The sequence below is a fragment of the Heloderma suspectum genome, chromosome 2 (assembly GCF_057233095.1).
Source record: "Heloderma suspectum isolate Gila_16-S chromosome 2, 16-S_ref, whole genome shotgun sequence".
NCBI classification, from domain to species: Eukaryota; Metazoa; Chordata; class Lepidosauria; order Squamata; family Helodermatidae; genus Heloderma; species Heloderma suspectum.
In genome coordinates this window covers 175552853-175580619 of record NC_139459.1, presented here as the reverse complement: position 1 = coordinate 175580619, position 27767 = coordinate 175552853, and the positions used below count along the sequence as shown (strand labels likewise).

The following is a 27767-nucleotide window of genomic DNA, read 5'->3' as shown; positions in this document are numbered from 1 at the left end:
CTGAACTCTGGTGCTGTTGATTTGTCCCATCTGTGCAGGATAGGATTTGCTAGGCAGTGGTGCTGGTGGCAGCAGGGCCTGCTGGGTAATTGGTGACCTAGATAAACCACTGTGTGGAACAGCTAGGGTCTGACAAGCCTTGTAGATCTCTGGAGGGAGGAATGGATGAGAGGACATAACTCCCTGGAGCAAGTGGGGGTTAGAATTGTTTGAGGCGGACAAGGCTGGTTGAGGGAGGGAAGAGAGACCCCAAACTGAGACATGGGTTCAGTAACTGATACCCCAGCAGCAAGGAGAGAGGTGAAGTTGGATTGCTAGGTCCAGACCCTGTGAGAGGGCTCCTGTCCCTTTAAGGGTTACGCAGAAGAGAAAACTCCACCGGGTATCACCTCTCCCTTCATCACAGCACAAAGATGGGAAAAGCCAGCCGTGGTGAGATTTGCTCTCCTATGCAACCCTTGAAGGCAGTAGATAGGGGTCCTCTTAAGGGTCTAGACCTCACAACCGTAGCTATGGATTCTATCTGAGGGATGTTGCCAGACTGCCTAGATGAGAGCAAGGTCCCTGGACTGCCTAGATTCTCCAGCTTCTTTCTGTCGCTTGCTCTTCCTACTCTTCTCTGCCCATGTTCCCTTAAACTGGCGGGGAATGCAAGCCTGGAATGAAGGCCTGCTAGTGCTGTGAAGTCAGCCACCCCTCCGCTGGAGCAGAGTTAGGTGCCTCCAGCCAACTCCAGAATTCTCCCTCCCTCTTAGGATTGGCAGAAGACTCCTGGCCCTTTAAGACAGGGATGCAGAGCCTCTTCCCGCCCAAGGGCCAAATGCCACTTCAGAGGGGAGGGCTGCATTCCTGTGGTGGGCGGGGCCAAGAATACCAGCATATGTTAGCTTAAAGCTCTTCCTGCCAGTAACTAAGCCTTAGGAGAAGCATTTCAGCCTTTTAGAGGGGAGGGGAGGGGAGGGGAGGGGACTGCACAAAAGCCAGGAAACTATCCAACAATTGGCAGTTCAGGGATAGGGGGTGTGGCTAGGGGAAGTGGTTTGGCCTTCTGGGGAACCCTGGAGGGCTGTATTTGGCCCCCGGGCCTGAAGTTCTGCACCCTTGCTTTAAGAACTGCATAGAAAGGAAAACTCAACCAGGAATGTGGCTTCTTCCATCGTGGTTGCTCTGTCCTGGGAAAATCTGCACCTGGTGAAATTCTACCATTGATGCAACTCTTAAAGGAGTCAGAGCCTTCCCAAAGTTTGGACCTGGCATCCTTAAATGAACATTTATTTATTTTTCTATGTATTTCCTTAGGTTTCTGTCCCAGCGCTTCTCAGAAATTCAGGGCAGCGCTGTTAGAAGGCTCCTTATGATTGGACACAGGAGACACCCCAACGAGAGAGAATGCGGTTTGCTGTATTAATGTGGTGCTTGAAAAGCTGGTAGAGTCAGGAGACAATTTCAGCCAGTCCTGGAGTTTGTGACAGGGCGTAGGGAATGAATACTGCAATTTCTAAAATATGTAGGCCTCGGTGGGGTTTCAGGTGGCAATTATGAGGGGAAAGATGGCAGTACATGGACTGGCTTAGGTTTTGGACATGTGGAGACAATGGTGTAGAACTTGAGCAGACCAAGGCCGTGAAGATGTTTATGGGATGCAGGGCTGTATATGGGGGACAGTTATTTATTTATTACATTTATATTCCACCTTTCTTCCAATGAAGTCAAGGCAGTGTACACCCCTCCCCGCCCCCGCATTTCATCCTCACAACTATCCTGTGAGGTAGGTTTGCCTGGGCAATAGTGACTAGACCAAGCGCACCCAGTGAGCTTCATGGCCTGAGTAGGGATTTGAACCTGGGACTCCCCAGGCCTAGTCTTCTGATATACTTAACATTATGTCAAACTGATGCCTTGCACAGGGCACCATAAGGAAGAACAGGGCCAGCAGTGGCTAAAGGATTTCAGACTCTTTGTGTCGTGTCCTGTCCTTCCTCCACTACCCCCACCCCCAGCTGCTGAACTGGCGCTAGGCCTGGAAGGTGCTGTGATCGAGTCGTGTGAGGTAGAGCGTGAGCTCATTTGCACGAGGGCCGAGAGCAGCAACAGCAGCCAAATGTCGTGAAGGGGAAGCTAAAAATAGAGATGTGTCAAAGCGAGAGAGAGAGAGAAGAGAGAGCAGAACTGCAGATGAAGGCTGGGACTTTAAGAGGGCTTGCATTATTAGTAAGGGAAAGGGATTGGAGGGCAGCACCCAAGTTGTCATTGATTCCGAATGGGCACCACGCTGATCCTGGCCTTTTGTCCCCATCTCGTTGCTTCCCTTGTTCTTGTCGTGGGGGTGAGGAATACATGCGTTCAGGATGGCTGCTTGCCCTTGCTGACGAGGCCTGCAAAGAAGGTCTGTTTTCCCCTCTGCTACTGCTGCTGTTAATCCTGACCTCACCGGCCTTCTCGTTGTCCCTGGCACTCTTGTTCAGAACTGTCAGCTTTGCTGGGAAGGTTGCTGCGTGAGGCTGGTCACGAAATGAGCTTTTTATGGGAAATCTATTTAGAGAAAGTGGGTTGGGGAAAAGGCCTGGAGGCAGTGGAAGGCTGGGGGCGGGGAGGTGCCTGGGAGTTCTGTCCCACCATTCCATGGGCAGAAGAACTCAGCCCTTGTGCTTTTGCATGTGTCAGTCGGGAAGAACTGCTGCAGTCTAAGCGTGCAGACAGAAGGTGGGGAATCCACCTCAGGTGTAAAATGGGTGGCCAACTTGTGGCCCTCCAGGTGTTTTGGCCTATACCTCCCATGATCCCTCACCTTTGGCTATGCTGGCTAGGGCTGATGGAAGTTGTAGGCCAAAATACCTAGAGGGCCACAAGTCCACCCCGGATGTAAAACATAAGGCCCAGAAAATCCACCAGGCCCTTTCGCAGTCACTGATGTAGCACCTTCCACACAAATTAGACAGAAACCATTTCATGGCTAAGAAGCCAATGCTGTTAAGTAGAAATGTAGGGGCTGACTTGCCAAACCCTGTCACTTCTGGCCCAATACCACCACGTGTGTGTGTGTGTGTGTGTGTGTGTGTGTGAGAGAGAGAGAGAGAGAGATGGTGAGATGTGCTCACATATTTATTTTTAAAATGCATGTTTGTGGGTGGAAATGCTGTGGGGGCAGATTATTCTGAGCTAGTTAGACTCAGCTTAACTCAATACAAGGCAGTTTCATATGTTCATATCTGGGCTGGCCCAATATATTTTGCTGCCTGAGGTGGAAACGCACAATGGTGCCCCCTCACTCACATCAAGGTGCATAGTACCTAAGGCACTATAAGTAGGAAATTCCACAAGTGCCTCCCCCTGGGAGTCAATAATAACAACAACAACAACAACAACAAATAAAGAACCATTTGCTGTCATAGAGTGGCCATGTGTCTTCTTTTACAGAGGACATTCCTCAGTTTGAAGGGCTGCCAGAGGACTGTCCTCTATTTCAAAGGCATCCCCCATTTCAAGGGCTGGCCAATCCACGTTTGGTATAAAGATAAAGGACCCTCAGAAGGAAGAGACGGAACTTGAAGCTGCCCATCAACAGAACCTGGACAGCAGGCTAAGCAAGACACACAGGTCACCCGGTCACAGTCTTCCACACCATGGTGAGATGTACTGTATCTGTTTAAATTAGAATAATTATTTCTAAATTTGCATCTGTACATATAAATTAGCTGATGCAAACTTTATGCAAATTGGTGTCATCTTTTGTATTCTGTTTGATGATGCCTGTCCTCCCCCTTGGCCATTCACAAATGGCCACCGTACTTCATGACATCCTAAATCAACTGCCTGAAGCAACTGTCCCACTTTCCCTAAACATGGGGCCGGCCCTGGTTCAAATATTCCTGGAGTCCTCAGGAACTCACATTTACGCATAGTAAAATGTGTGCATGCATAACACTTTTTTGTTCTTGTAAATAAGTGTTTAAGAATAGGTAAGTTGCCCAAACTGCAAAACAATTTACACCCCCCTTATTTTGCCGTCTGATTAGGGTGAAAGTTATAATTTGGCTGTGCACTTGCACAGAAGTGACACTTTGGTGATAATGGCATCTCTGAAATTATGAATTTGGCCCTCCAGCTCATGTGAGTTTGACATTCCTATTCGGAGCTCTCTTCAGCCACCCGGCTTGGGAATATGACAAGAGGGTTTGAGCATTGCCCACAATGACCATCTTCTGCACAGAGCAAAGGAGAGAGGGAAAGAGAAAGAGGGATAGACGGAGATCTTGCAATATATGGTTGCCTAATTAAAGTGGAGCCCATATTGCACATTGGGGTTAAAGGTGGGTCTTTGGAAAGATCAAAGGCCAGTGGGTTAGAGGATTTAAGAGGCAACTAATCTGATTTAAGTGATTCTGACTACATGCCTGCTTCCAGACTGGTGGCTTCTAGCACTGTGCACAGTCATTGGTCTTCCACTGTAAGCTACGTGCAGAATTGCAATTGACACTTTGGGGATAGTATAGCCAGTTGTGGTATAGTGGTGAGAGTGCTGGACTGGGACTCAGGTGATCCGGGTTCTAGTCTTCACTTGGCCATAAAGCTCACTGAGTGACCTTGGGCCAGTCACTTCCTCTCACCCTAACCTACCTCACAGGGTTGTTGTGAGGATAAAATGGAAAGGAGGGGGACCATGTAAGCTGCCTTGGGTTCCTTGCAAGAGGAAAAAAGGCAGATATAAGTGTAATAAATAATAACCAAATAAAATAAATACTGCTTTTGTGTGTATGTGCACCTGGCTATGTTCTATCCATGCCAGCCGGCATGACATAGCTACGTGGGAGGGCAAGGGACAATCCACCTGAACATGCCATTTTAAAAAACATTTAAAAGTAAATTTAAAATCATTTTTCAAATTAGTGCTAAAGCACTTTTAAATTTTCAGTGCTATAGTATGATAACTTTTAATAACATTATGGAGTAGAAGAACATGATTTTAAAAAAATAACCACTGTCATAAAATAGTAGTGAACAGAAAATTTGTACTAAAACATTTTTTTGTTTAAGCATTATTACACAAACATTTTAATGTGCATGTGTGTATGATATGTGTGCATATGTGTATGTATGTATGAATGAAAAACTACAGGTTAAAAGATAATACAAAAGAAAATACAGCCAAAATGGTGCTGAGCAGAAAAATAATAGTGAAGGCATGTCAAAATATAGATCATAAGCAAAATAGCCCGATATATCACTTCTACACATCAGAACCATGCCTCTTAAGAAAGATGAAAAAGTACTCATGCTAAAGCGATCTGCACCTTTGGAACTGTGCTACTGTTCCATTATTATTTTGTTATATTTTTTGCAGGCTGGGAAAAGACAGAAGCAGCACAGGCAAAACACGTGAGGACAATGGGTTCATGAAGCAAATGCTTATGTTGATGCCCGATAAAAGTGAGGGCGCAAAAACAATCTGTTAAGAAGGGGAAGATGGAATAGCTGCACAGTGCCTTTTTGATTTTTAACATTATGAGCTGCCCATCTGGAAGCACTCTAGGTGGGGGGAAAAGTGGCTGTTCCACGGTGAATAAACTAGGATGGAAACGCCCAAGATCAGAATGAGATAGGCCAGTCTTGGCAGATTTCCTCAGGTTGAGTATCTGTCTGTTGTGTCTGAAAACTCCAACCTCCTATAGTCTCTGGTCCATAGATTTTAATGACTCAACAAATGGTCCAGATTGGAAGGGTCAGAAAGCACCCACTCAGCTTAAGCAACAGATTCAACAACAGCCCCCATTGTTTTGCTTGGCTTTTGTTGTTTGGTAATTGTAATTGTCTGCTGTTATAAGAAACAATGGTCTGTGATAACTAGGGTGAGGAAACACAAGGGCAGACAGTCCGGGTAGAAGAGTTTTGGCAGCCACAGCTTTTCATACCCTTGCCATGACAAGATGTGCCTGCCAAGCATCTTCACACCAGGAAAAGCATCACCTGCTAATTTTCTGTGTGTCAGGCTGCTCTTAAAGGCACAGAGACGGTTTAGGGGGGAAAAGGAAGGGGAACCTTTGGTGTGGGTCTGGTACAATGACGAACGACTAGCAAATGAACTGTTGAGAGCCATGCACATGGTGAAATCTCTGCATCTGTCTATCTCTATAGGACCACCAATCAGTTGGTGGCTTTCCAGCTTTTGTGCAATTTCTTCTCCATTCTAAATGGTTGAAATGCCTCTCCTAAGGCTTACTTACTGGCAGTAGGAGCTGAAAGCTACAATATGCTGGTATTCTTGGCTCTGCCCCTTTTGCCCCACTCACCCCTGGAAGGCAGCCCCTGCGAGCTTCTCCAAAATGGAGTTCAGCCAACTGGCTGAAAGAGGTTCAGCGTCTCTTGCCTAGCAGCTAATACAGTGCAATGACAATTTGTTGCCAACTTCTCTCACAGACCCCTACTCTCATGGCTTTAACAGAAGCCTGATGGACAAACATTAGCAGGATACAATGTTTCTCTCTATATAGCGAAAAGTATCATTGGTTGATTTGTGCATACCAAGCTGGTCTTAAAGGCAGAGGCCAGGACATTTTTCTTGGTTAGTTGGCAATCTTAATCCAGAAAAACACTTGCCTTCCCAGGATGGAGCGATGAATCTATTTTGACCTGGGTGGCTGGAATGGCGAAGAGCATGTGCAAAGAGAGTAGCATTTGGAGCGGGTGGGGGGGGGAGCAGAATTTAGGTTGGAGATTGCTCTTAGGGTTGCCAACTGACCAAATAAAATGGCCCAGTCTTTGACAACAGGGTACGTGCAGAAATCAGTAGGTGAAGCATTTCAGCATGGTGATAAACATCACCTACTGATGTCTGCATATCATGTACATTTTCTTAAAAATCTCACAGAATCATAGGGTTGGAAGGGGCCTACAAGACCATTGAGTCCAACCCCCTGCTCAGTGCAGGAAGCCTGATTCCCAGGTGGTCTCCCATCCAAGTACTAATCAGTGCTGACTCTGCTTAGCTTCGAAGATCAGATGCATCCAGCTCTTTGCTTGAGCTGTGGTTAAAAGCAGGGGAACATGGATCAGTTCAAAAGTTGGTAACACTAGTGCTAATACTGCTTTGGACTAGCACCACCTGCCTGTGCACTTGCTTCTGTGCCCCTGTAAGACCTGCTCAATATATATAGCCCCATTGAGAGCATCTGGGTTAAAATAAATGGAGCACAGAATAAAAGGAACATGGTGGTTGGAGTTTACTACCGGCCACCCAATCAAGGAGAAGACAAGATGAAACTTTTGAAAAGCCAATAGCCAATGTTTCAAGGAAGCATGATGTAGTAACAATGGGGGACTTCAATTTCCCCGAAACTTGTTGGGAGACAAATTCTGCAAAACATGGCCCCTCCAGGAAATTCCTGACTTGTGTTGCAGATAACTTCCTCCTACAGAAAGTAGAGGAAGGAACTAGAGGATCGGCTATCCTTGACTTCATCCTAACCAACAGAGATGACTCAGTGGATAAAGTAGCAGTTACAGGAACTCTGGGGGAAAGCGACCATGTTATACTTGAGTTCTTGGTTCTTGGAAGCAAAAGCTGAGTGCAGCCAAACGCATACCCTGGATTTTAGGAAAGCCGATTTTAATAAACTCAGAACTATGACAAGTAAGGTCCCATGGCAAGCGACTCTAACAAGAAAAGGAATCCAAGATGGGTGGGAATTTTTTAAAAAGGAAATTCTCAAGGCACAATTCCAAACAATTCCAACAAGAAAAAAAGGTGGAAGACAACAGAAGAAGCCAATGTGGCTTCACAAAAAGCTTAGAGATGACCTGAAAACAAAAAAGTGCACACATAGGAAGTGGAAGAAAGGCCAAGCAACAAAGGAAAAGTACAGGCAGGTAGCACAGAATTGCAGGGATGGCATCAGGAAGGCTAAAGCTGAGAACGAGCTGAGGTTAGCTAAAAGCAACAAAAAGGCTTTCTTCAGATACATGCGTAGTAAAAGACAGAGGAAAGAAAGGGTGGTTCAGGTATTAAATAAGGATGGCAAAACAATAACAGATGACAAAGAGAAGGCAGAAGTGCTCAATTCCTACTTTGGCTCAATCTTCTCCCAAAGGAGGATCTATGACCCCCCTGGCAAAGGCAAAGTACAGGCTGAAGGGGCAGAACTCCAGCTTGAGATTGATAGGCATATGGTCAAGGAACACCTAATTACTTTGAATGAGTTCAGACCTCCAGGGCCAGATGAACTGCATCCTAGAGTAATAAAAGAACTGGCAGAAGAGCTCTCAGATCCACTGTCTATTCTCTTTGAGAAATCATGGAGGATGGGTGAAGTGCCAGATGACTAGAGGAGGGCTAATCTTGTCCCTATCTTCAAAAAGGGTAAAAAGGAGGAACCTGGGAACTACGGACCAGTCAGTCTGACATCAATCCCTGGGAAAATTCTGGAGCAGATGATAAAGCAATCAGTCTGTAAGCACCTTGAAAACAATGCAGTGATTACTTGAAGCCAACATGGATTTGTCAAGAACAAATCCTGCCAGACAAATCTGATCTCAGTTTTTGATCAGATAACCTCCCTTGTGGACTGTGGGAATGCTGTGGACGTAATATACCTCAGCTTTAGCAAAGCTTTTGACAAAGTGCCCCATGATATCCTGATCAGCAAAGTAGCTCAAAGTGGGCTGGATGAAATAACTCTCAGGTGGATCCACAGTTGGCTACAGAATTGGACTCAAAGAGTCTTTATCAATGGGATCTTCTCAAACTGGGGAGACATAATGAGTCAGGTACCACAGGGCTCAGTCCTGGGCCCAGTGCTCTTCAACATTTGCTCTTCATCAAATGACTTGGAGGAGGAGGTGCAGGGAATGTTGATCATATTTGCAGATGACACAAAATTGGGCGGGATAGCTAATACCTTGGAAGACAGAAACAAAATTCAAAGTGATCTTGATAGACTGGAGCACTGGGCAGAAAACAACAGAATGACATTTCATAGGGATAAATGCCAAGTTCTGCACCTAGGAAAAAGAAACCAAATGCACAGTTACAAGATGGGGGATACTTGGCTCAACAACACTACAAGCGAGAAGGATCTTGGAATTGTTGTCGATCACAAGCTGAATATGAGCCAACAATGTGATGTGGCTGCAAAAAAGGCAAATGCTATTTTGGGCTGCATTCATAGAAGCATCACTTCCAAATCCCGGGAAGTACTAGTTCCCCTCTACTCAGCACTGGTTAGGCCTCATCGGGAGTACTGTGTCCAGTTCTGGGCACCACACTTTAAGAAGGATGCAGACAAACTGGAGAGGGTTCAGAGGAGGGCAACAAAGATGATCAGGGGACTGGAAACAAAGCCCTATGAGGAGAGACTGAAAGAACTGGGCATGTTTAGCCTTGAGAAGAGAAGACTGAGGGGAGATATGATAGCACTCTTCAAGTACTTGAAAGGTTGTCACAGAGAAGAAGGCCAGGATCTCTTCTTGATCATCCCAGAGTGCAGGACACGGAATAATGGGCTCAAGTTACAGGAAGCCAGATTCCGGCTGAACATCAGGAAAAACTTCCTGACTGTAAGAGCAATACGACAATGGAACCAATTACCTGGGGAGGTGGTGGGCTCTCCCACACTGGAGGCCTTCAAGACGAGGCTGGACAGCCATTTGTCAGGGATGCTCTGACTTGGATTCCTGCATTGAGCAGGGGGTTGGACTCGATGGCCTTGTAGGCCCCTTCCAACCCTACTATTCTATGAATCTATGAATCTATGGAGTACTGTGTCCTGTTCTGGGCACCGCACTTTAAGAAGGATGCAGACAAGCTGGAGAGGGGTCAGAGGAGGGCAACAAAGATGATCAGGGGACTGGAAGCAAAGCCCTATGAAGAGAGACTGAAAGAACTGGGCATGTTTAGCCTTGAGAAGAGAAGACTGAGGGGAGATAGGATAGCACTGTTTAAGTACTTGAAAGGTTGTCACAGAGAGGAAGGCCAGGATCTTTTCTCGATCATCCCAGAGTGCAGGACACGGAATAATGGGCTCAAGTTACAGGAAGCCAGGTTCAGAAGCTGAACATCAGGAGAAACTTCCTGACTGTTAGAGCAATATGACAATGGAACTAATTACCAAGGGAGGTGGTGGGCTCTCCCACACTGGAGGCGTTCAAGATGAGGCTGGACAGCCACCTGTCAGGGATGCTCAGACTTGGATTCCTGCATTGAGCAGGGGGTTGGACTCGATGGTCTTATAGGCCCCTTCCAACCCTTCTATTCTGTAATTCTATGATATGTCCTTGTCAAAAACAGAACAATTCTAAACATACCACATGTCTCTAGTGGCCTCTCTTTCAAAGGCAACTGATCCTGTTAAGGGCTACCCTGAACTTCCCACCTCTTGGGGAAGAGGAGATGAACAGATGCAAAGGAAGAACATGTGAAGCAATAATAAAAGTGCCTTTTCCTTGCCAGTGGATAACAACAGCTAATTTCCCTGTAGTGACCAGATGCAATGGAACATGAGTTTTTATCTCTAGCAATTTAGAAGAGGGAATTTCCACAGGTTAGTTTTTCACACAGGGATGATAAAAGAAAAAAAAGCTGCACTCACAACTAATAAAAGCAAGGTTGCCAACTTCTTGATTTGCCCATGCTCCTGTGGTGTTAACATCAACCTGACACACAGCAGTCAAGTAAGCAAAATTCTTGTCATTACTTTACTTCACCTGCAAAAATTTCTGCATGTCAGGTTGTTGTTACAGATGCAAGAGTTGGCCAATTAAAAAGTTGGCAGCTCTAATGATTATGGGATAGAATGCTCCAGCTTCCTTTGCATCTAGTCACGCTGGGGAAGGGGGAAGCATAAAAACATTTACCAGCAGGCTGCCATGTAAGCCAGCAGCTGGGATGGCAGATCGAGTCTTTTCTCACAAAGCTCGCCTCCCATGCAATAAACTGATGTTTAGGGGGGAAGGATCTCCTCTGGACAGTGTATGTATGCTGCATGGAAGTTATTTAGGGCAAGTACAAGGCAAGGGAATTGAGTTATGCAGTGGCAGAGGGTGCCACTCAGTGTGGGCTCCAAGTGTCTGAGGGCCTTTGGGCAAGATGCCCTCAATGGCCCCCCTCCCACAGCTAGTCTACCTTCTCACCACCATGGTCACCAGCTACTCTTGCACCTCCTCCTCTTTCTCGTCATTCTATCCTCGCTGCCACTTCCTGGCTTGACAAGCAGAGAGCCAGTGAGCAAGCAGGCAGGGGCGTGTATTGCTCTTACTTCTCACCACCACAATTCTGTGGACCAGTGTTAGAGGCAGGTGAACAAGCAAACTGCAGTGGTGAACAGGTGGAGCAATTCCAGGGGGCTCTTGTCAGTGAGCTTCTGCTGGGGTGTGGGCCCTTGGGAGGTGCCCAACCATGACTCCCCTTGACACCACTATCCCTGGTGCTACTGATGGCTTCGTGGTAGTGGCACTTCAGGGTTCGCCCTGCCACGAAGCAGGGTGAAGCAATTTGCTCCAGGCGGTCCCATGAGAGGGTGGGAGAGGTGAAGGCAGGAGCTGATATCCGAATGGAGTAAAGTGCTAGCCCTGTAAGGGAAGGCACCCTCTGGGCTCCGCTTCAGGCAACTGGTGGGCTGGATTTGCTCTGGGGTTGCTTGTTGCTGACCATCGCTCATTTCATAGTTCTCAGCCTGTAAAGGTAATGGCACTTACCATCTGAGGTGTTGAGCTCATCCATAACCTCATTCAGATCATCACCAAAAGCCCTGCTTTGGATGCTCCTTCCAGGGGATGGCTCTAGGCAGGGCCTTTTCTGTAGGGGTCCTACTTCTTTGGGCCATTTCCCCCAGAAATCTTCCCTTGGCACTGGTACTGTTGTCATTTAGATGCCAGATAAAGACTATTTTATTCTCTCTGGCCCTAGTTTAATTTTGTTTATCTGCTGGGTTGCTGCTGCTGCTACTGCTTTTAGTATTTGTTGTTAAATTGTTATTGATTGTTCCTAAGCATCCTCACTTAGAATTCTAGGTGGGTAACACAGACAATAGGGAAGCACACAGTAGCCTTTTAAAAGTTTGCCACCTGGCAACAGTAATTTCATAATGGCAGTTGTAGCCTCTGGCTCAGAGGTCTGACCAGCACATTCCCTCACTTGCTTGGAAATTTGGGGGCGGGGGCACAGCGCATGTTAACTCCAGGCAAAGGAGGGCAGAGGTAACAGGTGGCCATGGTCAAAGTTGCCACATAACATGCTTTTTAGTGGCTCCTGCACAATCCCTGGTTGTATGTCTCATGTTTTCAGCTACTTTCAATAAATATTATGGAGGCTTTGGATTGCTGGCTTAGATTAACACATGTGAGGGGGCATATGCATGGTTTTTCTTAGCTCTTGGGTGCGGTCCCTTCTTGGTCCAAGTTTGAGAAAACGTGGCATATTGGGTAGGAGTTGATCAGCAGCAAGTATTGAAATAGAACTGGGGGCTGGGAACCAGGGCTCAGTCTCTTCTCCCCCCCCCCCCCGCATACTGCTGCTTGTTCTAATTTCCCCTCCCAGTCTCTGACAGTTTGGTGCTTGGAGGCTTATGAATATTAATTGGGCCTCTTGAATAATTGATTTTTTTCTCCATCAATCCAGTCCCTGAGCTGACCCTCTTCATGCACACTCACACTTCCTATGTGTACTGCTAGACTCAAAGGTGCTTGTTTTCGAGCGTGTTGGCACAGGCGCTGCGGGGCTCTTGCTGGGCCTACGCATGCGCGCACCTTTTGTCTGCACGCTGATCCTGCGAATTGTGCTCAGCTGTGTGTGCATTGGTTGTAATGTGCACACTACGAAGTAACCACAGGCAGAGAAGAACAGGGCTCTTGTACTGTTAATAACTGAACCGAAGAGGGGATTTGGGCAAGGGCAGTACACTGCACAGGGTGAGAAATGTGATCCTGCCCAAATTCTCTCTTGTTAAAGGTACTGGAGTGCTGTCCCCTGCTGCATCCCATCATTTTGTGTTCAATTCCCCCCAACCCCCATGAAGCTTTTGGAAGAAGGCCCCAACCTGGTGCCGGCTAGATGCATTGAACTGCAATTCCCACCAGCCCCAGCCAGCATGTCATCTGAGGATGATGGGAACTGCAGTCCAATGCATCGGGAGGGCACCAGGTTGGGGAAGGCTGCCCTAGTGTATGTATGTGTGCAATGCCAGCTCCAGGTTCTTGAAGACCCTTGGGCAAGACAGCCTCAGTGGGCCCCCTCCCGCAGTGAGTCTACCTTCCCACCACCGTTGTCACCAGCAGCTCTTCCTCCTCCTCTTTCTCATCATTGCTACCCTTTGCTTGCTTGATAGGCAGAGAGCCAGCGCGAGGTAGGCAGTGGCATCTACTGCTCCTTCTCAGCACCACCGTTTTCTGGCCCAGAGCGAGAGGCAGGTGAACAAACAAGATGCAATGGTGAAGAAGAGAAACAACTCCAGGGGGCTGTTGTCAGTGGGCCCCTGCTGGGATATGGGCCCTCAGCAGGTGCCCAACCATGCCGACTCTTGACGCCTGCTCTGTATGTGTGTGTGAATATATGTGTGTTTGTGTATATGTATGTGAATGTGGTAGGTAGGTATGTGTGCTTTGGCCCTGCTCGCTCTGGGCCTTAACCCCACCCATTGCCAATAAACAGACCCCAACCACATTCCCATGAAGGAATGTCGACCTCCGGGAGTGGGGGCAAGATTCCCCACCCCCTGCCCTAGACCCAGTACCCCACTGTAACTCAGCCGAAGAGTATGTGCAGCTGAAATAATCTCATATTCTTTCCTGGTACCCTTACCTCCATTTCCCTCCCCTTTCTTCTGCTTCCCTTCTCATCCCCTCATTCTTTGTGAAGTGCCATGCACCTAGGTGGCACTAAAGAAACAGATGATTTGCATGTTGGAAAACTGAAAACTGAGATGCTTCCAGACGAGGCTTTTATGGTGCCATTCACAGAATTGTATGGTGGGTGGGTGGGTCCAAACCTCATTGCCTTCCATTCATAACCATCCTGTGCTTTCTCACAGCTTCTTCCATCTTTTTTCTTATCACAGAAAATCCATTAAGAAAAAAAGAGGGAATAGCTGCAGAATGCCTGCTGAATGGTAGCACAAGGAGGCCTCCGTCTGGAAGCACCCCCAGTATAAACACTGGCCAAGACATCCTAGTTACTTGAAAAGTTTACCTGGGGGATGTTCATATATCTCTCCTTCTAAAGCTGGGGTCTCCAACATGGTGCCCATGGGCACCCGTGTGCCCACAGACACCTCTCTTGGTGTCCGCCAGGCTCCGTGCCCCTCCTGGTTTCATTTATTTATTTATTTATTTATTTATTACACCTTTTTAAAAAACTGAGAAGCTGGCATGCTGGAAAATTAAATCTCCCCCCCCCCGCTATCTTTGGGTTAAAAAGGGGGGGGGTATATTTGGTGCTCATCCCCATCACTGCCTTTTATGAGGTTCTTGAGTTAGTAACTTTTATTTTAGTCTCACTAGTTTGCTGTCGGAAAATGAGGGTTTTGTGCCCACCCTGGCAACTATTTTATGAATGGGCAAGACCCCGCCCCCCCATGACAGCCTTTTTGTGAAAGTGCCGAAGGCAGTCTCTCAAAACTCCAAATATGCTCACTGACCCAAAAAGGTTGGGGGGGCCCTAAACAAGCCCTGAAGCATCCACATCTAGAAACTCAAGTACTGGAATTCCTGGATGTTGTTTGATGTTTGTGGTTTAGCTTTCATGTGATGTAGTGCCTTGCTCTATGCTCTATAGCTTCTGTTGCCAGTCAGTTTTTTTGACCTTGCACAATTCAAGGGCTTGTTCTCTGAGGAGTGACAAAGAACTTTGATATCTCTCTTAATGTCGCTCCTCTCCAATGGCTGTAGTTTTTGCCTTTTAAAAATGACACAGCCAGACAGGTTTGGAATCCACAGCCTCTCTGTGGGTTTCTCTGTGTTTTGTGGTCCAGCATGTCTATTTGAGTGCTGAGGGATGGCTGCTCTTACAACATGAATATATTTGCATTTGTGTAGGCATTTGCTAGACACATGTCTGGGATGCTTGGGTTCACGGTCTGCCTTTGCTACATGGCATTGGGTAAGCCATTATCGGCCTCTGTTTCCTTACTGCAAAACCTACTGCACAGAGCGGACGTACTGCACAGAGCTGTTGTGTGGGTGATAACAATATGGCTCTCTGCAAATGACAATGGGTATATAAATCAGGGCTAACAGGGTTATCCAGAGACAGCAAACTTTCCACATTGTTAACAGCCATTTCTCTTATTGGCCACTCGAATCATCCACATTTCCTGGCACCCACCTTCTGTGTGGATAATGATTATATTGGCACTTATCCCCAGATGAAATAAAGCCCCTGATTAGGTAGCAAGGAACCTTTTTTCTCTTAGTGGTCGCATTACCTTGCGGGTATTTGGGCAGCTGTTGATCCAAAACTGGGAAGGGCCGCCTCTTCTCTCTCTCTCTCTCTCCCTCTCTCCCTCTCTCTCTCTCTCTCTCTCCCTCTCTCCCTCTCTCTCTCTCCCTCTCTCCCTCTCTCTCTCTCCCTCTCTCCCTCTCTCCCTCTCTTTTCCTCCCCACCCAGCAAGGTGCTGGGGGAGGGACAGATTGCTCTCGCTGCTCCATCCACTGTGGCTTTGCCCCCTCCCCATATTTATTTCCCTCCTGCCTTCCTCCTCTCCTTCTGCCTCCCATTCCAGCATTAAATTAGCCAAGGGTCACATATGGCCCTCAGACTGAAGTTCTGAGGGCCATAGTATCCCCCTGTGGTATACTCTTTTCCATTTAATTCCAATTTTCCTTCACCTCTTGAACCTAGGGGTTCATATTTAAGAATTAGAAGATGTAAAGGAGAATAGTTTCCTTCAACCATTGGGTAGAGGAGGGGATTTCAACAGATGCAGCTTTTCTCACCCCAGCATGATGGGCTGCCCCTGTTGAAGGCTGGTATGCACTAAGTTCAAGACAGCCTGATTATCAGAAAAATCTAAAAGGTCAACACAGTTGTACATCTCTCCCTAAAAAGAGAAGGAGACATGAAGTGTAGCCTGAGATAGCGGAGGAACTTCTGCATTTCCTAGGAAGTTGAAATGTGGCACATGTGTAGACCATGATATCGGAAAGGATAATTTATACATATCTCCCTGAAAATGGAGGCGCGAAAGTGGATTCCAAAGTGGTTAAGATATTTCTACGCCACCAGTAGTAAAAGACACCCTGATTGTACAGAAGGAGAATGGGACACGTGTATGTTTCTTGCTGGAAATGGTGAATGTGATCTGTACCCCACAAATGGTTAAGCCACTCCCAGGCCTGTTCTGTATTAATGTTACCCAAGAGGCCACTAACAATTCTAGAAAAACTGGACCAAATTCATTTTTATATCCAACAGGCAAAACACAGGATGTGAAGTTTACTTTATAATGGATAGCAGAGCTGGCAGAGTAAAGAAAAGCAGACACTAGGCAGGGAATGCTAGGCTGTAGGAATTCCCTTGCCCTTTCGCCCACTTGATGCAACCCTTGGGGAGACCTACCAGTAACAAGCAGAAATGTGGATCTGTGTGTTTCAGAACACAGCCTTCATTTTTTAGCACACATCTTCACACTGTATTATCGATTGTTTTATAAAGGTGGCGATCTTCCGTAAGCCCGTGAGGATAGGGGTGAGGTTTCCATCTGTATCATATAAATATATGTATAGTATCTACTCTAGTTGTTCGCCTTTTGAGAAAAGCAGCAACTGTGGGTAAATATGACAACTGGCTAGCTGACAGGTAGATACGGTTTGTGTTTTTGCATTAAAGCATATCATAATCCTGAAGTTTCATTGACCAAATGAGGGTTTGTTATTTTGGATGTCTATTTTTTTTTGGCCCTGAAGCTAATCCAGAGGGAGAACAGCTGCCAGGAGAAATTTGTAAGCCCAAGCAATAAGGTCACTGCAGAGTGTATTTTGGGAGGATTCTGGATGTGCATTAGAAAAATAGCCCTCATGTCAATGGAAGCAATTCACTTATGAAGTGTTTTTTCTTTTAAGCTTTTTCTCTCCCTGTTGTTGTTTTTCTTCCATTGGCCAAAAAAAGGCAGTAATTCAGTAAAACCCATCAAGAGTTGGGAAATGCTGGAGAAAAGGAGCAAGCAAAATTTTGCAAACAATATCTACCCCTTGGGATTTACAGGAAAACACCAATGCAAACTGGTAGCTTTTAGGAAGCTGATGAAAACTTTAAAAAAATATCAAAGGGCTTTTGGGTGCTGGCTGAGTTTGATTTCACATTGAATTTTTATGGTTTGGGGGTTTCCATTTTATTGTCTTGTGAATTTAACAGTAGCTGCTCACTTCCTTGGGCCCGTTGTGGAGAAGAGTGGGATTTCACTTAGGGATTTTAATATATTAAGCGGTATAGAAGTATTTTAATTAATGAGTTGATTGAGTAATATAAGCATCTTAAACAAGCAAGCAAATGTGGATCTAGTGGAATTTTAAGGCTATCCTGGACAGATTTTCCTGGGGAAGGTAGGTAAGGACTCCTACGTTCCCTACTCTCCACCCTTGTTCTGAATACATAGTGATCAAAACAGGAATGGAGGGGAACCCAAATAGTCTGGGGGAAAGCAGAATGCACCTTGCTTTTCATCATATGTGTGTTGTTCTTATATGATTTTGAGATGCTCATAATCCCAATTAGATGAGTCTCATGCAGTTGAATAAAATGAAGTATAAAAGAAAAACAAAAAGGTTCAGTCTGCTATGATGAGAAATTTAGAACTGAACTTGTGAAATTTCCCCAAGGTTAGAGTGGCATTCTTCGGATTCAGATTCAGCACCTCAAAATCATAAAAGAACAGTAAAAAAAAAACCTTTATATATGATGAAAAGCAAGGCTCAGCCAGAAAACGGCCCTTCTTGCCTGGACTAAAACTTCTGGACTGTCAGCTTGCAGGGATTTCCCCTCCAGTTATAGGTGGACGGTGTAGCAGGTCCACTTCTAGCCGGCCCAGTCTCTGATGTTTCTCACTGGGCATCCTTTGCTGAGGACTGAAACGCTTCTCCTCCATCATCCTGACTCCGCTGTATTCCTTAAGCTCCCATCACCCTTGAGGTAGCTGTATAAAGCAGTATTGCCCCACACTCCTAGCCTCTCTACCACTTGGATAACAGGGGCTGTAACGGTTCTAGCTTTCTGGACCCTCACAGCCTCTATGCCAAGCCATACAGACGAGCTAGGCAGCTGCCTAGCACGGCACACTACCACAGGCCTCCACCGTGCCAACTCTCCATCCTCAGAATCCCAGTGGCATGGCCGGGGGTTCCAGCATACACTTCCCATTTGCACAGGGAAATGCCGACTGTGTTGTGTTCAGGCACAGTGAATTAACTGAACGCCGTCCAGTTTTGCACAACCCAGACTCTCCCCACTTCCATTGGCCTAGGAGAAACCTTGCTGCAGGTCTGCATGCCTAACCCTGCCCTGTTAATAAAACCTGTTGAAGTTAGCAGCACATATGTGGAGCTTGAATTTTAGAATTGAGTGTCAACAGACAACACACAATGCCTGAGCTGGCAAAAACCCTTTAACAGTGGTGTAGGTAGATAATTTTAGCTTCTGGATTGAGGGTCTTATGGAAATGTGTATTTCTTCACTTAATTCAAATGTGATAAGCCAGCCCTGCTGTGTTTGGGCCCCCCTGCTCATTCCTCTGAGTGGGGCCCAGACCTCTGCCCCAAATTCCTACCCTGATGGCACCACTGACCTTGAGCTGGCCATTGATGTCCCTCATCCTACCACTCCCAGGCAAGTGAAGGCATCCAGGCAGTTCCATCTACTGAACTTCCTAGTACTACTTGTACTATCAGATAACAGGAACATACGTACATGGCCTCAGGCTGTGAAAGAAAGCACCTTTCTCTCCTTTATCAGGACAGATAAACTCTGCAAGAGAGCAGCTGATTCAGAGCAGGACCTAATTCTGAGCCAAGGCTTAGCTACCCCAGGACTTCAACCCTCCATAAACTGGAAGCTGTAGTCCATGCTCTGATAATTCCCGGATTGGACTACTGCAATGCTCTCTACATGGGGTTTCCTTTAAAGATGGTCCAGATGCTCCAGCTGGTGCAGAATGCTGCTACACATGACATGTTGACAGGGTCAGCGAGAGGCAAGCATATATCACACCACTTTTGAAATTCCTGCCCTGGCTGCCAATGAGCCCCTGGGCCCAGTTCAAGGTGTTAGTACTAGTGCAGGAAAGGAAAGGTTCCTCCTGTGCAAGCACCGGGTCATTACTGACCCCTAGAGGGACACTGCTTACGCTGGCGTTTTCATGGCAGACTATAGCGGGGTGGTTTGCCATTGCCTTCCCCAGTCATGACTACCTTTCCCCCATCAAAGCTGGGTACTCATTTTACCGACCTCAGAAGGATGGAAGGCTGAGTCGACCTGAGCCGGCTACCTGGGACCCAGCTTCTGCTGGGATCGAACTCAGGTCTTGGGGAGAGTTTCAGTTGCAATACTGCTGCCTACCACTCTGCGCCACATGAGGCTCTCATGTGGCACCGAGTACACTAGTACTAGTGTACAAAGCCCTAAATGGTTCAGGGCACTTGAAAGACCATCTTCCCCAACACTGACCATCCCAGGATTTAAGATCAGCCGGGGAGGCTTTGCTTGTGGTGCCCTTGAGCAATGTGGCCCATGGGGCTACCAGAAGTGGCAGGACCTTTTTGGTGGTAGTACTCTGGCCATGGTAGTACTCTGGCCCTTGCAGTAGAGATTCGGCTGTCCCCCACTCTGTTGTCATTAGGTGCAGTTAAATACATATTTATTTGTGCAGGCTTTGGGGGTATAGACAAATGCTTTATTTGTTTTTCTGATTGATTGTGTTGATGAAGTTAATGTATTCTTTATATTTGTGATTTCAGAGTTATGATTTAAGTGTTTATGTATTATACTGTATTTTATGTAGGTTGTTGACTGCCCTGGGCTTTTTGTGAGGATGGGTGAGATATACATAAAATCAATAATAATAATAATAATAATAATTATTATTATTATTATTATTATTATTTCACAGCTGAATATAGGGACACATTTGTAACACTCTTCCCATGATTATGACACATTGCTTCCTGATTAACATGATTGTCCCTATATAATAAGTTATCAGCAGTTCAAAATAGACCTTGGCAGCTGCACTGTGTGAAAACAAGTCTGTGTACTGCAGTGACTTTATGTTTATGCACATGCATGTATATGCATGTGCACTAGAGAGTCCATTTCAACTCAAAGATATGATTTGTACAGACCCTGGAGAAGGAGCTGAACTATGAAGGTTGATCACTCTAGCATCCTACACTAGCAACATCTTAAAAATGCATCCTTCAAAAGGCAAAAATAGAGACAGTGATTTATAGGGACCAGACAACGTGGCCTGTCCCTGTTTCCAACTGGTCATGATAAGAACTATTATTTAGCTTCTAGAATTGGCATGTAGGTTTGCTTACTTCCTCTTCTCTCCCCATCCTTTTTCCCTTTCGTGCCATGTCTTCTAGATTATAAGCCAAGGACTGGCTTGTTTGTTATTGACTGTACCTGAGCTGTTTTTGTTGTTGTTGAAGAGTAGGGCAAAAATGCTTAAAATAAATGAATAAACAAATATGGATATTTGGAGCATATGCAATTGATGACAAGAATGTGATTCCTAGAATATTTGTAAGTGAAGTAGTAATAAGGAAGAGAGTGTCTGAATATGTACAGGGTGTCTTTTCTTTACATTGCTGAGTAAATTATTTAAAAAATATATATATCCCACCTTTCCTCAAAAATACTTCAAAGTGGTATTTTCAGGGTTCAGGGCACTTGAAAGCCCATCTTCCCCAACACTGACCATCCCAGGATTTAAGATCAGTTAAGATTAACTGAACAACCTTCAGTTAAAGCGATACAACTATAAGAAGAACAATACTATTTAAAAAAACAACCTTCAAAAATTAAAAGCAGCTGAGATTAGAATAAGAATCAAAGGCGCCTGATAAAACAGAGGTGGGGAACTGTATTTTGGTTTGGGGGCTAGATGACCCCCCCATAAGCCCTCCATTGACTGAATGACATCAGGGGGATGGCCATGCTCCCTGACATCATTTAGTCCCCAGCAAACACGCTGGATGGATCATCTACCTGCCGCCTCATGTGGGAACCTGGCTTCACTGCACATAGGCTTCCCCCAATTGGGAGAGGAGTAGCACACCAGGGAATCTCTGCTTTATCTGGGATCACAGAGAGCCTCCAGGGGGCAGGGCTTAGAGAGGAGGTGGAGCTTGAGGAGCAGAAGGGGTGGAGCCTGCAGAGAGAACTCAGGCCTCCAGAGGCCAACTCCCCATTCCTGAGATAAAACGATTAAAACAACTCCCAATAGAATTAAAATACTTACCCAAAAGGCTTCCTAAAAGAGAAGTCCTTTACAATGTGGCAAAGGGCAGTTCAGGAAGTAGCAAGGTAGGTTTCCTGGGGGGCAGGGGAGTTCAAAAGCTACAACATGGGCAGCGAGTTTCGCAGCTCAGGGGGTCCAGTTCCTGTACCATTGCATCAGATGCACTCCCTTTTCATTCTGGATTTAGTTTAGACATATTTGTATCTGAAGCAAAAAAAAAGAATCCTCCCCCTTTTCCTGCCGCCCTTACGGTTCAGGATACACAAACTTAAGAGACTGGAGAGAGGGAAACCATGTCCTCATAGAAACTGTTGCCTCGAACATGTGACTTCATAGCAAGGCCAGCTTGATGCTCGTTTGCAGAGACCCTCAGCGATAGGTGCTGTGTTGGTGACCTGTGAGGGATGTGCTTTGAAAAAGCTGCATGCCCTCTTGGCTTCAGACAAATATGAATGTGAAAATAATTGTTAGGAGGGAGAAAAAAACAAGTCCACTGTAATGCTTACCATTATCTATCTATCTTGGTTATATGGGATATTCATAGAAGATAAACTGCTTTGTGCCTTTAGACTCTTATTCTTTCAGGCTGGTTGGTCTTTTAGTGCTGATTGGTTGTGTGTGTTTTTAAAGTATATTATTGTTGGTGTTGTTTTTATTGTTTTCTGTTGTCTTGAGCCCTCAGACTGGAAAGGCAAATAAAAAGTATTATAGTAAATAGATTAAAATAGTGCAGTACAAAAAGCAAACATTGGGGGAAACCTTCTGATACTTCGTGTCGTGAGGGTGGGGGAAAGCAATGCATTCAAACAATAAATGGAGAATTATACTATATTGTTTTCAGGGAAAAATAGCGATAACCATAAAACTATGGCATTGGAGGGCACCTTGAGAGATTTTCCACTCTGCATTGAGTCAAGATAACTTCATCCGGAACCTTTCTGTTTATCCAATGTGCGTGCAGCAATGAGACTGATTTTCGCAGCAGGAAAGTTTTTGCTCTGGTATTTGGGACCCAAGGCTATTCCCCTTCGTTAACCCCTAGGTGGCCTCAGGGAACCCTGATTGCCCTTTCTGCAAATTTCACAGTGTTAATTTTTCCTGCACACAAACACTCCTCATCCTTTGGACATGAAAGCTGCCTAGTTCCTTCAACTTTTTCTTCTTTGTTTTTAATTTCAAGACTCCTGGTCTCCGCTACCCTGTCTTACTTATTCGTACAGTGTTGGGCTTCTAATTCAGAAAATTATTCATAAAGGAACTCTTGTCAAATCAGAGTGGGGGGAGGAAAGGGGGGCATTGGAAAATTTGATGACAAATCAGTGGATAATTATTGAATATATTAAATGAAACCCAGATTGGGGTCAAAGGGAGGATGCTCGAAAGAATCCATCATAGCTGGGTTCATCTAACTCAAGGGTGGGCAACATCTGGCCCTCCCAGTTGATGTTGGACTACAGCTCCCATCATCCCTCACCATTGGCTATGCTGGCTAGGGATTATGGGAGTTGTAGGGCAAAACATCTGGAGGGTCACGAGAAGTCCACCCCTGCTCTAACTTGTTCTCTCTGTCTTGTTTATGCAGTGAGCCCCTAATTATTCTTGTCTGCTCAAGAGAGAGCAGGTCTGGTCCAAGACATTTTGCTGCCTGAGGCGGAGCAGCAAAGGGTGTCCCCTCCATAGGGCCACCCAGAGGGTTTATGGGGCCTGGGGCCGATGCAATTTTGGTGGGTCCTGCCACTGCCCCCTAGAAGAATCCATGATTGTGTAGGGCTCTGGTGAGCAATGTAGCAAGGCCGAATGTGAAGGCCTGGGGGAAATGCTAGAACCCCCTGCCGAAAAAATAGGGGAAAATACCCATTTCCCCCCCCCAATTTTCCCCAACTCCCTGGGGAAACTGTTTCCCCCTCTGTTTCCCACTCCCAGGCCTTTATATCTCTTGGCCTGAGCAGGAGCACATGGTACGCACAGGGGCTGAAGCAACGCCCCACTTGCTATGTGGGGGGGGCAGGGCAAATTGGCCGAGTTGCACTCTCCTCTGGGCAGCAACTGCCTTCCCAACTCAAGTTATTTTGGCACCTGAGGCGGAAAATTCCCCAAGCACCTATCCCCCTCCCTGGCAGTAAAAATGCAACAACAATGAATTAAATAACTCGCAATTTATTGCCCTCTTAGGACACTCAAAATTAGCTGCCTGAGGTGGTTGCCTCTCTCTTAGCCTAATGATAGGGCCGGCCCTGGCTTTCCCCCCCCACCTCTCTCACTCAATCTCTCTCTGAAAAGCTGATGACATTGCTGCCTCCCCGCCCCCGGTCCATGCACACATCCCAGAAGGTCAGCTGCCTTGAAGAGTTGGCCTTTAGCAAAGGACTGTCTTTGCCTTTCATGCCCTGAGCAATACCTTCTCTGTGTGGAGTTAAGTGTTTTGTTCTTTTTCAAGGTGTACTGTACGACTGGAGGATGAAACTGAGAAGCAGAGGAGGCGATGGGTGGTCAGCGGAGGCAGTGACTACTAGGTTTCTGTTTTTGTCGGGGAAACATCCTAAGACAGGAGTGGGCAGATCTACTTTGCTTTTTACTAGATCCACCAACTTAGAATTCATACACATACAATTTAAAAATTCTGTGCCCAGGAATTTCTTTTGACTCTCAAAACTGAATGGAGCTCTCAGTCCTTCCACACACAAATCCTCTCCTGGTTACCCCCAGCTTTCTTGATTTCAGCAGGATAAGTTAGGGAAGAAGGGAGTCGTTTTGTTGCTGCAGATCAGAAATCCTTGCTCATCCTTCAGATCACCTAGAGATCTACTAGTAGATCCAGATCTACCTTCTGCCCACTCCTGTCCTAGGAGACTGGTTATCCAACATACATTCTCCTTCAGCTGCTGAGACAGGACCAAAGAGTCCTGTCAACCAGGGCAACTCCTCCAACAAAACTTCGTACTCTTAGAGCTTCAGTACAACCTTGGAGTCCCAGGCCAGGCCATCGGCTGTGTTTCTCCACTGAAACCCCTTCCTCTCCAAGTGTTGCAATAAGGACCAGATTATCTATAAAACATCTGAACTGTTTTCCTACTTTATTGCTCTTGTTAGAGTCTTTTGAGCTTGGGGGTAGAGGGAGTGGCAGACTCAGGCTTGCCATTACTTTAATTTTTGTGAACTGCCCAGAGAGCTTCGGCTATTGGGCGGTATAGAAATGAAATGAATAAAATAAACAAACAAACAAATCAGAACATACATTGCAGCAGAGTTAAGTCATGCAGGGACTCTAAGCTTGCTGCCATTTGATGTGCCACACACTTCAGTGCACTTTGGGGCTGTGTAGTTAATTCTAAAGCACTTTGAATGAAAACAGGGAGCAATGTATTAATGGCTACTAAATGGGCTGCTGCCTAGGTGGGGGCAAGGCAGGAGTCAAATTGTAAACCTTAAAAATAGCAAGTGTCCTGCTAGGCAGCTGGGCACTGCAAGGAGATGGAAGTCAGTGTCCCGAATTACTAGTCCCAGGGTTCCTACCAACCCCATTGGCAACAGTGGATCTTGGCTTCCAGCCCCACTTTACCTGACTGCACTGACTCCTGTCCAGGAGGAATGTAAGATAGATCCAGGCAGTGTGCCTTTGCCCACTCGTAAATGTAGGTGCTTCTGTTGCAAAAGAAGAGTGGTTTAAAAATTACCCCAAACAGCTCTACCTACGCAATCTCTTTCCTTTTGTGCCAGTAGTCGATTATTGCTCAGGTTCGATCCAATTTTCAGGGATGAGAGAGGGGGTCTGCAAAAGCAAGCTGGAACTCCTGATCCCAGTCCTAGGTGAGGAGTGGGACCTTAGAGAAGGTGGGTTGGGAACTAAGAATCCCCCCCCCCCCGGTTTTATCCTTGGACCAGGCAGGAAGGGGAGTGGGGATGGTGCAGCAGATAGAATATACTGAAGGGATGGGTAAAAGGAACAGGGGAAGTCCAGATGTGCTGGAAGGATGATACTGGGATCAAGAGATGGGCACTGAGGAATTAGGTCAGTACAGAGAACGAGATGAAACCAGGAAACTTTCCGCTTAGCTGCTTCCCCCTCCCGCCTCCTGCATCCCGTCTCCCCCGGCAACCGCATCCTTTAGCGGTGGAATGTGGTACCCACAGGGTTCACTCACCCGCTGCCTTGCCTATGGCTGAGCTGGGGTCTGGTTTCTCTCGCTGGGGTTGGTACCCAACTCCTGCTGCCAGCTGTCACGCTCTGAAGTCCCAGATTCTGGGGAGGGGGGTGTTGTGAGAGCAGTGTGGGGGCCGCCTACTTCAGGGAATGACAGACAGCTCTTCCTGGCCAATGGGGAGACGAGGGGCCGCCCAGATGGAGATCACTCTGTGGGGTGGGCAAGGGACCGGGATGATGTCATGATGCATGAAGGGGGGGGTGCGCTGTTGGGATGATGTTAAGAGTGTGACTTCAACCTTCCACTCCCTCCCCTTTTTTTCTGGGAAGGGGTGTACTGCAGTTCCTAACTGGAGCTGGCTAATTATACATCCTTTCTCTTAGGGGGCTGGGTTCTCTCTATGGGTGGGAAATGGGTCTGTTAGACTTGGGGAACAGATGGAAAGAAAGGATGTGCAATATGTGTAGGGGACGATGGGGGCTTCCTAAGAAAGCAGTAGGTTAGGAATATTAGGGGTAGGCCTCGGAGGGGCAGAGGAGTTGTGCAGACTCATTCTCTGAGAGCTGATGTAGCTGAGTAGCAAAGGTTCCCATCCTATGCACACTAACTTGGGAGTAAACCCCACCGGATGTAGTGAGACTTACTTCCAAGTTAACCTGGCCAAGTGGGAGCTGCGCGCCTGGGATCCCAAGCTTCACTAGGTGGCCTTAGACAAGCTACTATGCCTCAATACTCTCCCCTCTCCCCCACATTATCCTGCAAGATGGGGATAATGATACTGGTCTACCTTACAGGGCTGTTGGAAAGATTATATATCGATATCTAAATCTAATCTATATATATGAAGTACTTTGAATTGTTGAAATAAAGCTCCATTGTTGTTCTCTGAGAAGGAACTAGATGAGACCCTTGTTGGATGGACAGTTGGGTGTGTGTGCAGGAGGATGAGGCCAGGACTCCTGGGTTCTCTAGCACCAGCACAGACCACAACACACCTATAATCCTCCATGTTGACTAGTATTGAATGCATTTGATAAAGAGATTGGGAGTGGGTACTGTCAGGAGCCAAAGATCCTGAGAGTGCAATCCTCTCCATGTCTACTCAGAAGTAAGACCCATTGTGTTCAATGAGGCTTACTCCCCAGTAAGTGTATATAACGGGGTGGGTGATTTGTGGCCCTCCCATTATCTGCCACCATTGGCTATGCTGACTAGAGCTGATGGGAGTTGCAGTCCAACAACATCAGGAGGGCCACACATCCCTTCCCCCCAGAGGATAGGATTGCAGCTTCACCTGTCTCTGAGAAGGGGCTGTCTTGAACTGATGTGATGAGGGTTAAGGGGCTAGATGTTGGGAACTGGGACTCCCAAGTCTGTTCTCAGCTCTTTTTTGTGAGATTTGGGTCAGTGATTTAAGTATGACAGAAACATCGGCTGGGAAGAAAGTGTGCGGACAAGGGCTCTGGTGATGACATCCTGCAATTTATGGAAACATCATCAGTTCTGATACCGGTTGGATGCAGGGCAGCAGTGAGGTTGGCTAGAGGTGATTTCAGAGAGATGACATCACCACCTTTTGAGAATTCCTCCCCTCCTCTCTTTATGGGGACCTGATGGGAATCTGGACCAAAGGAGCTTTCAGATGGTAAGTGGGCATGACTGGGACTCATACATTTTCAAATGATTTACAACACGCAGTATAACTTTCCCAGCTTAATAGGATGATAATAACCATACTAAGGAGTTGGCATGTTGAAGGCAGAGCTGATTGTAGGGGGTACCAGGACCCAAGTCATCCACGGGGGGCGGGGGAGCATGTTGTGTGAACCCAGTCATTGTGTGACTGTGTAGGATGGGTAGGTAACCTGTTGCCCTCCAGATGTTTTGGCTAATAACCCCTATCAGTCCCAACCAGCATCACCAAGGGCCAGGGATTATGGTAGTCTAAAACATCTGGAGGGCAACCAGCTTGCATATCTTATTCTCTAGGCTGTGATCCAGAGGCCAGAAGCATACTTTCCCTCACAAACCAAGAAGCACCCCACTCAAGAGCAGTCAGGCCCCATGCTGAAGCTGGTGGCATGTGGCGACAAGGGCTTTCCAGCTATGGAGAACTCACACTCAAGACTGGCATGCAAATGATGTGCTTTGTACATATTGCCAACAACTTTATGCACTGAATCAGAAA

General features: G+C 46.5%; 1 protein-coding gene across 1 annotated transcript in view; it reads right to left on the bottom strand.

The window, feature by feature from the left end:
- Positions 1 to 11894, bottom strand: part of LOC146353374 (synaptonemal complex central element protein 1-like) — a 615017-nt gene extending 603123 nt beyond the window's left edge. Inside the window, exon 1 of the mRNA XM_084836337.1 lies at positions 11686 to 11894. Coding sequence (XP_084692463.1) covers positions 11686 to 11854 — 169 coding nt within the window. The 5' untranslated portion in view covers positions 11855 to 11894. The remainder of the gene's footprint in view (positions 1 to 11685) is intronic.
- Between the last annotated feature and the right edge of the window lie 15873 nt (positions 11895 to 27767).